Below are 13,279 nucleotides of genomic sequence, written 5' to 3'. Positions count from 1 at the left end.
GATGGCAATCAGGGAATCAGCACGTTTTGCCAAATAGCAGTGTTAATCCTGAATGGCTAGAACCTCACTCTCCCTTCAGCTTTATAAGTTTACTAAACTTTTTGAGTGAATATTTTGCTACCTACAGAACTTTCCTTTCAAGGAGTTTCTATGACCTTTTACAAATTGTTACAAATTTGCATAGAACATCTAGAATGTTTCTTTTAAGAATCTGAGAATATACACACAGACTTCATGATTTATCACAACAAGTGAGATAAGACAACACAATAGGAAGAAGGAAATACGAGTGCACAGACTAGCAAGTCTAGAGCCTCTCCCTGGTACACCCACAGTAAAACTTTTTAAACAATGACTGGCCTCGTCCAGATTTCCAGCAGGACATTTTTTGTTTGAAACACTGGAAGGTTATTACGAACAACGTGTGTAAAAGGGATCAGAGAAAAGTGTGGCTCAGAGTTAAAACTAGCTCCCTTCCCTACAGGGCTCATTACTGAGTCCCCAGGTAGTACAGGAACAGAGCAAGCCTTTGGGCAGAAAACAGTAGTGAATTTTTTTTCTTGTAAGCTGACAGAGAGGAAACACAGTTCTTGTGAAAATTCAGAATCTGGGCAGTAAATAGGACTCGGATGAAGGCTACTTTTCTAAGAATTTAGGTGACAAAATTTCCCTTTTACTCTCTTTTATTGAGGTAAATACATGAACTATGCTTTTCTGTCTTTGAGAGGACTCTCCCCCTGTCTATCCTGAGATCCTTTTTGACAAACTTAATATACATTTTCCTGGATGGCCCTATATGATATGCATCCAAGCCCCCCCCCCCCCCCCCACACAAAAATCACTCTGAATACCCAAGTTCTTATCCTGAGAGGTCTCTCAGGATAAGAGACCCTGACACCCACACCCCAAAACGTATATCCCAACACTGTCCACATTCGGAAGCAGGAAAAGCAGGGACAATACCTCATGTGTGACTTCACATCCAGCAACTCCAGGGCCGTAACCCGTGGCTCCCCAGCCAGATTTTGCAAGATCTTCAGCCTGGGCCCACAGTGCTTGTAAAATTCGGTACAGATATTCAGCAGGGACTCCCGAGGCCTTCGGAACTCCTCCCGAGCAATGCGTTCATCAAGTTCCTCTCTGGGAAGGCCTTGCCCTTCCTCCAGTAAGTGAAGATTTTCCCTGGGGGATTACAAAAATTTAACCGGGGGTCTGAAAAAGTGCGTGTGTGGTCACTGTGGGAGGAGAACCTCACACTGACGGAAAAGGTACGATTCCTTATATTACGTATCATGTGCATTCATGAGGAGAACCTTGTCTACAGGGTAAAGAAAATGTGCCACCCTAGAAGAGACTGCCATCCCAAATGGCAATGGCTTTACGCAAGCTGCTTCCTGAGGATTTACCCAGAAACAATATGACATGCATTAATGAAATGAAATCTTATGGAACCATAACCCAGCTCAAAAGACAATCATTACAAGACGTCAGAATGCGTACGAAATCAGAGCTTGTCTCTCTGTACCTGATAAAGTGCAGTTTGGCGCCTTGTTCCTGGTACCTGGGAATCAGAAGAACAGTCTGCATAACGATGAGGCAAGCACAGGGGCCCTGTGGTGGGGCTTCCTGGGGACTGTTTCTTGTGAGAAGCCCTTGAAGCTACACATACTGCTAAGCTCACCAACGCACATGGACTAATCCTAAAATATAAAATCTTCGTCTTTCATTTGGCCACCACACATGCTGCCAATATAGCTGCTGCTATACCGTCCCACTGGTAGAGCATGCATAGAAATACATTATAAAAACACATACAAAGTCATGGAATGCAGCCAAATGAGGGGACTTTTGAAAAGCTTTGAAAGCAGCATGAATCCAAGTTACAGTTTTAATACCATGTGCTCTGTTTCTGGGGATCAGAGGAAGAAATATGGCAGACTTCCTTTCAGTTCTGGAAACTTACCGCTTGAGGACGGATTAATAACAGGACTTTAGAAACTCTCTTTTCCTGTGTACCTTTTATCGGATACTTGAATCTAGCCCCCGAATATCACTTACAATGTTTTTGTTTTTTCTTGATATCTGAGAAATTGAGGCATGAGCTAACCATCACATCAGCTAACTTACAGTTGGGTCTGATATTTGCTTTATTTGTAATATAAATGATGAGTAGGGAATTAACTTTACATAAAGGATGATACATTCTTAAAACTGTGCTTCAGAGAGAATGGAAAATTGCAAAGTTTCTCCTTAAGATTTCCCTACTAACTAATAATTCCATCCTGGGAAAAAAGAACTTTTTCTCTACCTGATTTGGGGTTTGCCCTCTCTTAAGCCTTCCTTGGAGGAAGAAGTTAATTAAATATTTGTGTGTGTGTATGTGTGTGTGTGTGTGTGTGTGTGTGTGTGTGTTTGTGTGTTAGGGTATTTGGTGGTTAACACGGACAGGATGAAGCTGTGTAAGTATTACTAGTATAGCCAGTAGTCTGAGTTATAGCAAAACAGGGGGTGGTGTGGGGGAGGGGGGGTGATTAAGTCAAGGACCACGAGAGCATCATTTGAGGACCCAAGTTAAAATTCGGATGAAATGCCTGTGGAAAATCTGCCCAGATGAAAGAAAGTTGACCCCGTATAACTGCCATGGGAATGAGAAACCACCCCCTGATTATTATTGCTTCATTGCCTTTTTCTTGGAGGCAAATGAAACAACACTGGAATAGATCAAAGACCACCCAGGCAGCAGAAAACATCTTGCGTGTCCATGCAAACAAACCGACACTGTGCCGATTTACAAAGGTGGCTTGGATTTCTCTCTGACGGTGTTAAAAGAAGCCTTGTAACTTTAAACTCTCGCCTTCCTTTCTTTTCCTTGGAGGGTTTCGCACTCAATATTGACTATTTCAGGATTCCTTGCATTCCCAATGGCTGAGATTCGGGTTGTATGACATAGAGAGACCACAGGAGAATAAGGCCAGTGACTTACCTAGTGTTCACCCCAGACGACATGGTGTGATTGGCTGTGGTGGTTCCCTTATGACCTTGGTCACACCTGCTCATCTGTGGGGCTGTCATGGGCCTGTGATAGGGACAGGAACCACCACAACAAAAGAAAAATTGAAGTGGAGACATTTACAAAGTCCTCAAGTGACAGAAGCTCACATAAATTTTAAATTACTCACAGAGTCTTAAAAAGAGACTATTGTAAGAAAAAGAGAGAGAGAGAGAGAGAGAGAGAGAGAGAGAGAGTTGTGTTGGGCTTTTCTGTCACACTCTTGCTGTTTCTGTTCTGAGAGGTACTTTAAAGGGATCATGGATTCCCAGGGGTCTGTTAGCATACCATGATTTAAGTTCTTCTGCTTCTTAGTTCTGAGGTATAAACTATGACACTTCAAACCAGACATTTATGAACTCAGGCTTCTAAGTCTTTATGATTCAGTGAGAGTCAAGAGCTCCTTTTTCAACTTGATAGATTACTAGGAAGTTAACTGTTCTGGACTGTAAGTGAAAGGTAACGATGTACATAACATTTTGGCCACTTACATTGTAATCAGCCACCTTATTTTTCTGAAAAAACTATCAAAGAATGAAAGAACCCTTCTAGGCAAAATTATACTTAAGACTACCCAGAAAAATGAGTAAATTCGTATCTATAAGTCAGTAATTTAGATGCTCAGAAATAGATCTGAATCATCTCACAGCTTTTATATTTGTAGGGTTTACTTTAAATCCTAGGTAATCTTTGTCTCTCTGTTGACCTCTGAGAGCAATGGAAGGGACGCAGCTTTCCAAAGCAAGTCTTGTATGAACTCTTTCAGGCTTGCTTTTATGATGCTCATTTTCTGTATGCTGGGTGTGGCTGGAAAGTAAGCTTTTAATAATCACACTAGACCTTCTCCTCCTGTGCCATTGTTGTGGAAGAACTTAAAGATGGCCCCGGGCCCCTACACTCCCCTGGTATCACCCCTGTGATTATGAACTTTTACACTGCCGAAGGGAAATTATCTGGGTAGGTCTAATCCTACTGCATCAGGCCTTAAAAAAAGCAGTTTTCTCTTGCTAGGAACAAAGAGATTTGAAGCATGAGAAGGACTCAGGGCGCCATTGTTGGCTGGAAGACAGAAGGGGCCATGTGGGAAGAAAGGCTGGTACCCTCTAAAGTAGAGAGTGGCTGTGGCTGACAGGAAGGAGGTGGAAACTCAGACCTAAAGCTGCATGATGCTGGGTTCACCAAAAATCTAAATGGGGTTGGAAATGGATTGTTTTCCCCAGGGCCTTCAGATAAGAGCCCAGCTTGACCGCCATCTTAATTTCAGCCTCATGAGACCCTGAGCAGAGAAACCAGCTGAGCTTGCCCAGTTCTGGCCTATGAAATACAAGATAATGTTTGGTTTTATGCCTCTGAATTTGTGCTAATGCATTACATAACAACAGAAAACTAACATTAACACAGTAGTAATATGCTTCTTTGTGTGTAACAATCAATGTTTGTTCATGAGTAAAGGAATTAGGAGAACAGAAGTGAAATGGGGCTCTTCTTACTTGTAAAAATGGCAAAGCCAACCTTATTCTTGGCTGACCAATGAGGTTAGTTCTCCCTTCTGTCAAGAGAATGTTAAATACACTGGAATATTTAGAGTCACAGAATTTTAAATGTCAGTACTCCATCCATTCCACTCTTGGAATTTTGGGTAAGTCAATGTTGGATAAGTTAGTTGACCTATTCTGATAAAAAGAACAGATAGGAGGAAAGCACTGAGATTGTATGATGTGAGGAGAAATAACAAAGGCAGCCCGTGGGAAGACTTGGTTAGTCTTCTCTATTCTAACTGCATGAAGATGCTAGTGATAGAACCAGAGAGGCCCAGAAGGAAGAGTAAAAGTAGCATTTCTCCTTAGGATATTCTTCCTTCTAGGACTTTCAGGAAACCAACATCAAAGCATTAGGAGTGGGTCCCATTGGAAGAGGCAATTTGCCATGGCTCCCTGTTCTACTACTATTTCCCATCCCCTCAGCCAGGTGCATATGGGCCCTTCAACAGTGGTAGTCTGCCAAGGGCCTTTGGGCTACACTCTTGCTTGCCTAGGTTGGCAATATAGCTCATCATTAGAAACTAAATATATACTGACTTAATGAATCATAATCTCCTTCCCTCTCTCACTTGCTGGTACATGCTAGAGAAGTCCTTCCTGGATGGAAGGATTTCAGCTACTTCTCATTAACAGGGCAAGATGGGGCAGGAGACGGTGGTGCCTTTTGGTGGGAGTAAATCAGAGACAGAATTTAGGGTAAAAGGATGTGGCCAAATGGGATGGAGGAGTAGAGACACCACCTGAGGGAGAAGTCATCCCCACCTCTGCTACGGGGAACACTATCTCCTAGCTCATTTTGGATGGGAACAGAGAAAGCAAGCCAGATATCTGCACAGCTTCCTGCCTCCTCCTCTTCTCAGTCCTCTCACTCTGTCTGCCCATCCTCCCTCCCATCTCCGTCTGGCCTCTCAGCGCATTCTGCTTCTGCACCCAAGACCCATGCGACAGGGCTAACTTCTTGGTACTTTGTCTAGGGCTGAACTCTGGTGTCACCGTACCTTTCTATTCCCAAATTCCTCAGGCCCTATCCCAGCACCACAGAGCTTTGCCCCACAGAGGATCTGTTGAGTTCTAGCATTAGAATAAAATTCTGTTGTTTACTTTTGTTATGTAGTTTCTGAAACTACAGTCAAAAAAACAAACAGAACTCTTTACAAGCAGTAAAATAATAAAAGGCAGCTTAGTTGGAATTACAGATATTTCATGTCTCATAAAATAATATAAAAGCTAATAAAAATATGGATCACATTTTCACATTCACCCCATTAGCCCTTTTACAAAACGATTCGTTCACCACTGGGTTAAAACCGCCCCGGACCGTTTTAGGTGCATGCAGATGTCTTCTTGGTATCATCACTATTATTATTATTCATCATTCAGAGTACTTAGCATTATTTATCCAAACAACTTGGAGAATGTTTGCAGTTTTAAGCCACAAAGGGCTGGGTTTGGGCAGGTGTGTGTCAATAAAGACAGGGTTTTAGGGATTTTTAGCTGCCATGTTTTTCTTCCTCTTTCTGGCAGCTACGTACCATGTGAGGCTCTGACTATTTCTGTGATGGGATTACCTGGTGAGGACCTCTACACTGTACAAAAGAGCCTGCAGGGATGTCGCCAGAGCAGCTGTGGCTGCGATCTCCTCTCGGGCAGCAGGCACCGTCTCCACTTGTGATGTCTGTCTCTTTAGCTTCTGTAGGTAACAGGGAACTAGAGCTTCCAAGACCATCAGCATCTGAAGACTTTAATCAGAAAGCCAGTCACTTGGGTTGGCTGGGTTATACTTGGGAGCAATTAACAGCCTGGTTCTGAGGCCCCTTCCCACCCCACCCAAGCCAAGAGTTAGTAAAGCTGCTGGGAAGATTGACCGACGCCAATTAATCAATTGATTCACTAATTAATCGAGCACCCAGTAAAAGCTGAGGCAGTTCTGCTTGCCTTTTGGGAGAATATGTGGGGAGGGGAAAAGTAGCGAAAGGACAGCTGGTGGAGAGACCATGCAATGGTTGGCGGAGCTGTGGCTCCGTCTAGAGAAGTCAGCGTCATGACGATCAATATGGCTGCCACTCGGGGATTTGCTAAGAGTGATTTTCAGCTGAAACAAAATGTAGACAAGATAAAACCCTTCTCTGGGAGGCTGGCTTCTTAAAGGTTAAGCAGTTTTCAAGAAAAGAGTCTGTGGAAACAGCGTCTGTGATGCAGGTTGGAAAATGGCTGCTTATTGGAGTGAATAATGAAAATCTCAACGACATCTTAGTAAGAGATACATGTTAAATGTGAGTACCTAGAAACACTGACGGTAAAAGTAAGAACAAACACCAGCCAGACTTATTATAAAGTTATAATAATTAAGACAGCATAGTATTGGTGCAAGTGATGAGGGATAGAAGCAGAAAGACGTTCACCTTTAGCCCAGAAGGCTGACCTAGAGCCTGCATAGGTCCCATAGGTATCAAACACAGGCTGGTTGCTACATTCTTAAAGGGTCTCGTGACTGCCTATGTGTCTCAGCCATAGTTAATACCGAACTGAATGAGAAGTACCAGAGAAATCTTGCAAAAGTAGTTTTATGAGAAGTTCAAAGAAGGCATTTATGATCTAACATTCCCTGCGTGTCATCCTCCCCTTGAGCACGAAGCATATAACCACCAGCGTCGTAGAGCAAAAAGTACAGATATTTCTGCCCATAGGTCCTGTCCCCTTGCTACTTAAATAAACTCACTAAGCTGCACCTTACAACATCTCAAGAATTCTTTCTTGGCGGGGGAGGGGGGGAGAATTCTTTCCAGGCTGTTGTACTCTCTGACCCCACAACACAAGGAGAGACAGACAGACATGGGGAACAAAATAAGGAGTCTGAAACAAATCCACAGATACTTGATTTATAACAAGAATGACACTGCAACGCAATGGGAAATGCTAACCTTTCCATAAATGGTACTTTGTCTATCGCCTATTAGTATCTATATGGGAAAACGAAATCTTGACTTTTACTTTACATCATACCAAAAATTGAGGGTAAAAAACAACAAATCATTTGGCAGATACTAGAAGGGGATATATTCATAAGCTTGGGTTAGCCAAGATTTCTTAAGGGGACACAGAAAGCACTAAACAGTAAGGTAAATAGTTATACATTAGACCACGTTAAAATGAAGACTTCTATCCATTAAAAGATAATGTTAGGTGAGTAAAATTATAAGTCACAGAGTAAGAGATGTTATTTGAATGCATATAACCCGCGGTGTGCAGGAGTGGACATTTAACAGGTCAAGGCAATCTATATATGCAACTGTTTCCAACCCCATGTTCAACGATGTCAGGCTGGTATCCCATACTCAGCCATTTCTAGATATTAGCAAATTAGCAATGCTATGTATCAGGGACTCCATTCCCCCAGAGAGCTGGTTATTAAATGTTTACCAGCACCTCAGTCCATATAAGCTCAAAGGAATTACATCAGATTCTTTAGACAAATTCAACATATCAAATAAAATAAATGCTGATAAACTCATTTAAAAATGGGTGGAAGACTTCAATAGGCACTTTGCGAAAGTAGCTATCCAAATTCCATTAAACATTGGGAGAGCTTCCAAACCTTCCAGTTTGGAAGAGGGAAATGCAAACTAAAACACACAATGAGATATCAATATCACCCCCCCAAAAAAAGCTAAAATAAAGACTGAGTATCAAATGCTGATGAGGCAGCAGAGTATTGGGACATGCACACGCCACTGGTGGAAACAGAGATTGACACAGCCACTTTGGAAAACAAGTAATATCTACTAAAGCAAAACATACAGATATTCCATGACCTAGCACAGCATTTTCACCTACAGAAATACAGACACATGAGCTCCCAAAGACGCATACAAAAACATTTCACTGCAGCAGTATTTGTAATGGCCTCAAATTGGATATAACACAGAAATCTGTCCACGAGAAATCAATTGTGGCATAGACATTAAATACTGGAGAACAAACTGGTGATGCACAATGATGTGGGGGAAACTCATAAAGTAATATTGAATAACAAAAGCGGGACATTAAAAAGTACCTACTATATTATTTCACTTGAATAGAGTTCAGAAATAGACAAAGATGATTTGTACTGTAGGATAGTAGCTCCTTTGATTTTTCCATTTGAGTGGTCGTTGTGTAGATGGGTTAACTTTATCAACATTGGTACAACTATAAAGTTATTATTTTTAAAAACTTTTTTTGTATAAATGTTGTATTTAAATAGAATACATTTACTCTAAAAATTTAAGTACAATAGGGACTCGGTGTTACCAGTGCTGAAGTGTTATAAGAATTGTACTTGTTCCTTAAGAGAGATCCCAGGGGACAGCTGCTTAAGACAACTTGAGTCTACGCAGAAATTCAGGAACCCCTCTGACAGAACAGAATAGCAAACCAGGGAGGATAATTCTTTCTTTAATTTTAATTTAATGTAACAAGATTGGACTTTGGCCTTTAGCTCACAATAACGAGAGAATGTGATTGTGAACTTGAATTCCTTTTGATTTTAGTGTGTTTGGATTTTAACTTGAGAGAGGATTTCATGTCTCACCAGAAATTTGATAATGGAAAAGATTTTTAGTTAAATCTGGGGGTTTTCTAGGTCATTGGCATTTTGACATTGGAGAAGATTTCTGCATTTTACTACTGCAGTGTCTGGATATCACTTCCTCTCACTGCAGATCCTCTGAGACACCCTACTAACAATGTACTTGGACCCACTTGGAATAGGAAGTAGGATAGGGAGTGTTTCTGTACCCATAAATAGAGTGGGCTTGGAGTTAACTTGACACAGGGTTTCAATCCCTGTCTCGCCATTTACGGGGCTGTGATATTATAGGAGGAGCCCAAGGGACGGAGGAGAAGGACAATCACTATAGACTGCAGGTTTGCTCCCTTGAGGGCCATAGCCACATTTCTGGTTGACCACAGGCATGATATTGAATCCCCACTGATTAACACCAAAAAAAAAGCCAGGAATCTTGGGGTTGGGGGTGGGTGGGTATTTCTTACTCATTTTTCATGCAGAGAGAATTCAATTAATCTGAGTCCTGGTCCCTCTTTAACCCTTTCCTCACTTTGTTCTAGGGGAGGGAAAAAGACTAATCTGAGAGAAAAACTGACAAAGATACACTGGCAAAACCAGCTCCGCTGTTTTCTTTCTTTTTGCAAGAGCTGGCAACAGGGTAGGACTTCTTCCCTCCACACTGAATTTTCAAGGCGGTCCCGTTTCCAGCTTGATCCTTATACGAAAAATATGATAGCATGTAACCTGTGATTTTGTTTATGAGCTAGACATTACAGGAAAAGATCAAAGTAGATTGAGAAGTAGAGAAGGAGAGATTGCCCAATATTGATATAATTGAGGATTATATCATTAAGAGAGTTGATTAAGCCAACCTCAGGGTGCATTTAAAGGAATGTAGCTCTATTATTTTTAGGGACCTATAAGTACATAACAGGGGGCTATCCCTGATTCATCTGAATTACTGTCTCTGTCTTTAAAAGGTCTCTTTTGGGGTGCCTGGGTGGCTCAGTGGGTTAAGCCGCTGCCTTCGGCTCAGGTCATGATCTCAGGGTCCTGGGATCGAGTCCTGCATCGGGCTCTCTGCTCAGCGGGGAGCCTGCTTCCTTCTCTCTCTCTCTCTGCCTGCCTCTCAGTGTACTTGTAATTTCTCTCTGTCAAATAAATAAATAAAATCTTAAAAAAAAAAAAAGTCTCTTTTAATAGCAAGATGAGACTGATTTCCATGTTGCGTATCAGTACATAAATCAGACCAAAGCCAACGTCCTGAAGTAGGGATGACACCTCCCACGTGACTCCTTTGTGTTCCTTACACTTGGCGAAATGACAGGCAAGATTGATATTCTTGCTCTTTGTGGGAAAGGAGTTCTTATTGCTCCATGAAAAGCATTTTCTTCAGTAATTTAGTGGTTTGCCCTGGAATTTTGTTTGCTATTAATTTGTATCACATGTCAGGACAGTATTTCCTGAACAAGACTAAATATCTTAGCTGCTGCACAAATTCCAAATTTTAGGTATTTTACATTAATGAAGATTTACTATATTTTCCAGAACCTGTACTATGGTAAGTTTCCTAGATTGTCGTTATTGAAAACATCCTTGCCAGAATATTACAAGATGATATTAGCAAATGTAACCGTTGTATTCGCTCACTTCTATTTTCTTCGCCATATTTACTTATCACAAGGCACAGAATAAAGGGCTGAATTACCTTCTGAATGACTCCGGAGCATATGCCACCACAGTCACACAGAGTTTAATGGCCTCGCTTATAGAGAATGTCAGGTCTTCGTTTCCATAGCAGAAATCTGAAGGTACAGAAGGCCAAGGTGCAAAATCAGAGTGGAGTCCACCAGGGAAAAAGAAGAAATTATCACTCTTAACATTCCGGTTAAATTTTATAGCCATTTCTCTGTCAGATTTTATTCCTACACTGTGAACACGATTAATTTCTTCCTCTAAAGGGACTGAAAATTCTGTTTCCCAATTTTGAATAAGCAGATGAAAAATAAAAGTGCTTTTTGGGGGGTAGTTTAGAAAAAAATCTGACCTACTAGATGATATCCAAGGACATGCAGATGTCCAAGACATGAGACTTTATCGTTGAATTTTCTCTTATTCTACACATTCCATGATCATAAAAGACCATTTTAGAGAGTTACTCACCTAGAATTGTCTGGGAAAACCTAATTTTCTGAACACTGTGTTACTAGAGCAGTGTAGTATCAGACACCGTTTTAATAGAATTTCCATGGTAGAGAACTCCATACTCTTTAGGATTTTCAAGAAATTAAAAAAATTTTTTTGAAGATCTTGTCTTTTTGGGGGGGGGGGAGCGAGCGAGCGCTTGCAGGCAGGAGTAGAGGGGAAGGGAGAGGGCCAAGCAGACTGTGCAGAGTACCCAGCCCACAGCACTGTGCAGAGTACCCAGCCCACAGCACTGTGCAGAGTACCCAGCCCACAGCACTGCTTGATCCCTGCATCTCAGAGCTTGATCTCTGAGATCTTGACTCCAGCGGAAACCAAGAGTTAGATGCTTCACCTAACAGACTAAGCCAGCCAGATACCTTTAAAATTTTCAAGAAATGTAAGAAAAAACAGGAGATAAGAAAGGTCCTCATTCAATTTATACCACTCTTCCATTTTTCTTTCTGTTTTGATTTAATATAGAATTTAAAATAGAATCATTAAAAAAAATTACAATCTACAAAGGGAAGGTCAGGGCAACTTTTGTTTTTACCTAATGATTTAAGAGGCTTCTCAGCTTTGACCAGCTCTAAGATGTCTAATATGTCAGTGGCCTCTCCTTCTAGGGACTGCAGCAGGTCAAACAGGCACTGGGCCGACACGCCTTTGTTGGGTCCGTTATTGGCAGCATCCTGTATGAAGAAAGTCTATTTTAGTTTATTGATTTCTGCCTTGGCATTAATGTGGTTTGATCAGGAGTTCAAATCTCACATGCACCACCACTGATAACAATTACATCGATTTGGCATGCAGCTCCCAGGATCCAGCAGTGCTGTTACATGATTTTTGGAATGAACACCGGGCTCTCAAGGGATGTATTAAATGTTGATCTGGTACAAAGAGATATTTGTACAAACTCCTAAAAATACAGGAATATGTAGACCTCCAGAACAATTCATGTAAATGTCTCCTCTGGTCTGCAATGGAAGGGCTCAGCATTCCCAAAGGGGCTTTTGCAATGTAGGAGTTGAACACATCAAATATGTCTGGGGAAACAGACGCTTATTTTAACAACTCTGGGCATTTTTCAGGTCTTGTTTGATAATATAACTCTCAAATGGAGATGATTGCCATTTAAAATCTTGTTATTTAAAATGGCTTTGATTCATTAAAACAACAAATCCCTCTAAAATTCCTACTATGTGCCATGTACAATTCTGTATAGTGAGGTTATAACAAAACAAAACCAAAAAAGGCATACAAACAAAACAACTAAAAACAAATCAAAAGCAAACAGAAAGACAGATGAAGGTCTTGCTTTAATGGAGCTTAAATTCTATTTTGGGGTATGGTAGAGATATATATCAGTGCAACACACGCATGACATGTGATGTGGTATAAGCATTCTGAAGAAAAAGAAAAGCAGCGTGAGTGCTAGACAGTGATAGAAAGGAATGAGAATCAGGAATCTCTTCCTTTTTATTAACAGAGTATAAAAAATTGGGGAGTTGGCCTATCTATATCCTACAGGCAGAGATGAGTGTTGAAGAAAAATGAAGAGAAATAATTTATGATTCGTATCCCACCGGTTGAAGAAAGAGAGCTGAGACACTGATTATACAAACAGACAATATAAATGAACAGGTCATATATAAAAATAGAACTCTGATCTATAACCTGTGTAACCTGCCCAGGAAACCAAATCATTGTCCCCAGTAATCCGCCCAGGAAGCCAGCTTGCTACAAGTCAGGTTAGTAGGAAGTCAGACTACTAGCTCTACTGGAAACCAAACAATAACCCGTTTAACCATTGGCCCCCAAATGGAGGACTTGATGACAACTGACAGATTCCCTGATCCTCCCTTGTTCCTGCTTTCAACTAGACCAATCAGAGAAAGACAAATATGTACCCTTAGCCAATTAAATAGGATGGCCCACATCTAGTTAGCCTGCTTACAG

At 41.2% G+C, this 13,279-nt stretch overlaps 1 protein-coding gene across 12 annotated transcripts in view; it reads right to left on the bottom strand.

Moving 5' to 3' along the window:
* UNC80 (unc-80 homolog, NALCN channel complex subunit) overlaps positions 1-13,279 on the bottom strand; it is a 230,625-nt gene that overhangs the window by 36,231 nt on the left and 181,115 nt on the right. For 11 of the 12 annotated variants that reach the window (XM_059393393.1, XM_059393382.1, XM_059393389.1 and 8 more), the window contains 6 exons: positions 11,874-12,012; positions 10,845-10,941; positions 6,159-6,329; positions 2,984-3,076; positions 1,526-1,561; positions 964-1,182 (listed from right to left, as the gene is read on the bottom strand). In XM_059393393.1, coding sequence (XP_059249376.1) covers positions 964-1,182; positions 1,526-1,561; positions 2,984-3,076; positions 6,159-6,329; positions 10,845-10,941; positions 11,874-12,012 — 755 coding nt within the window. The remainder of the gene's footprint in view (positions 1-963; positions 1,183-1,525; positions 1,562-2,983; positions 3,077-6,158; positions 6,330-10,844; positions 10,942-11,873; positions 12,013-13,279) is intronic. The other variant, XM_059393388.1, reaches the window with a different exon arrangement.

Source organism: Mustela nigripes, chromosome 3 (assembly GCF_022355385.1).
Source record: "Mustela nigripes isolate SB6536 chromosome 3, MUSNIG.SB6536, whole genome shotgun sequence".
Classification (NCBI taxonomy): domain Eukaryota; kingdom Metazoa; phylum Chordata; class Mammalia; order Carnivora; family Mustelidae; genus Mustela; species Mustela nigripes.
Note: the sequence above shows the minus strand (reverse complement) of the source record. Positions and strands in the feature narration are given on the sequence as shown.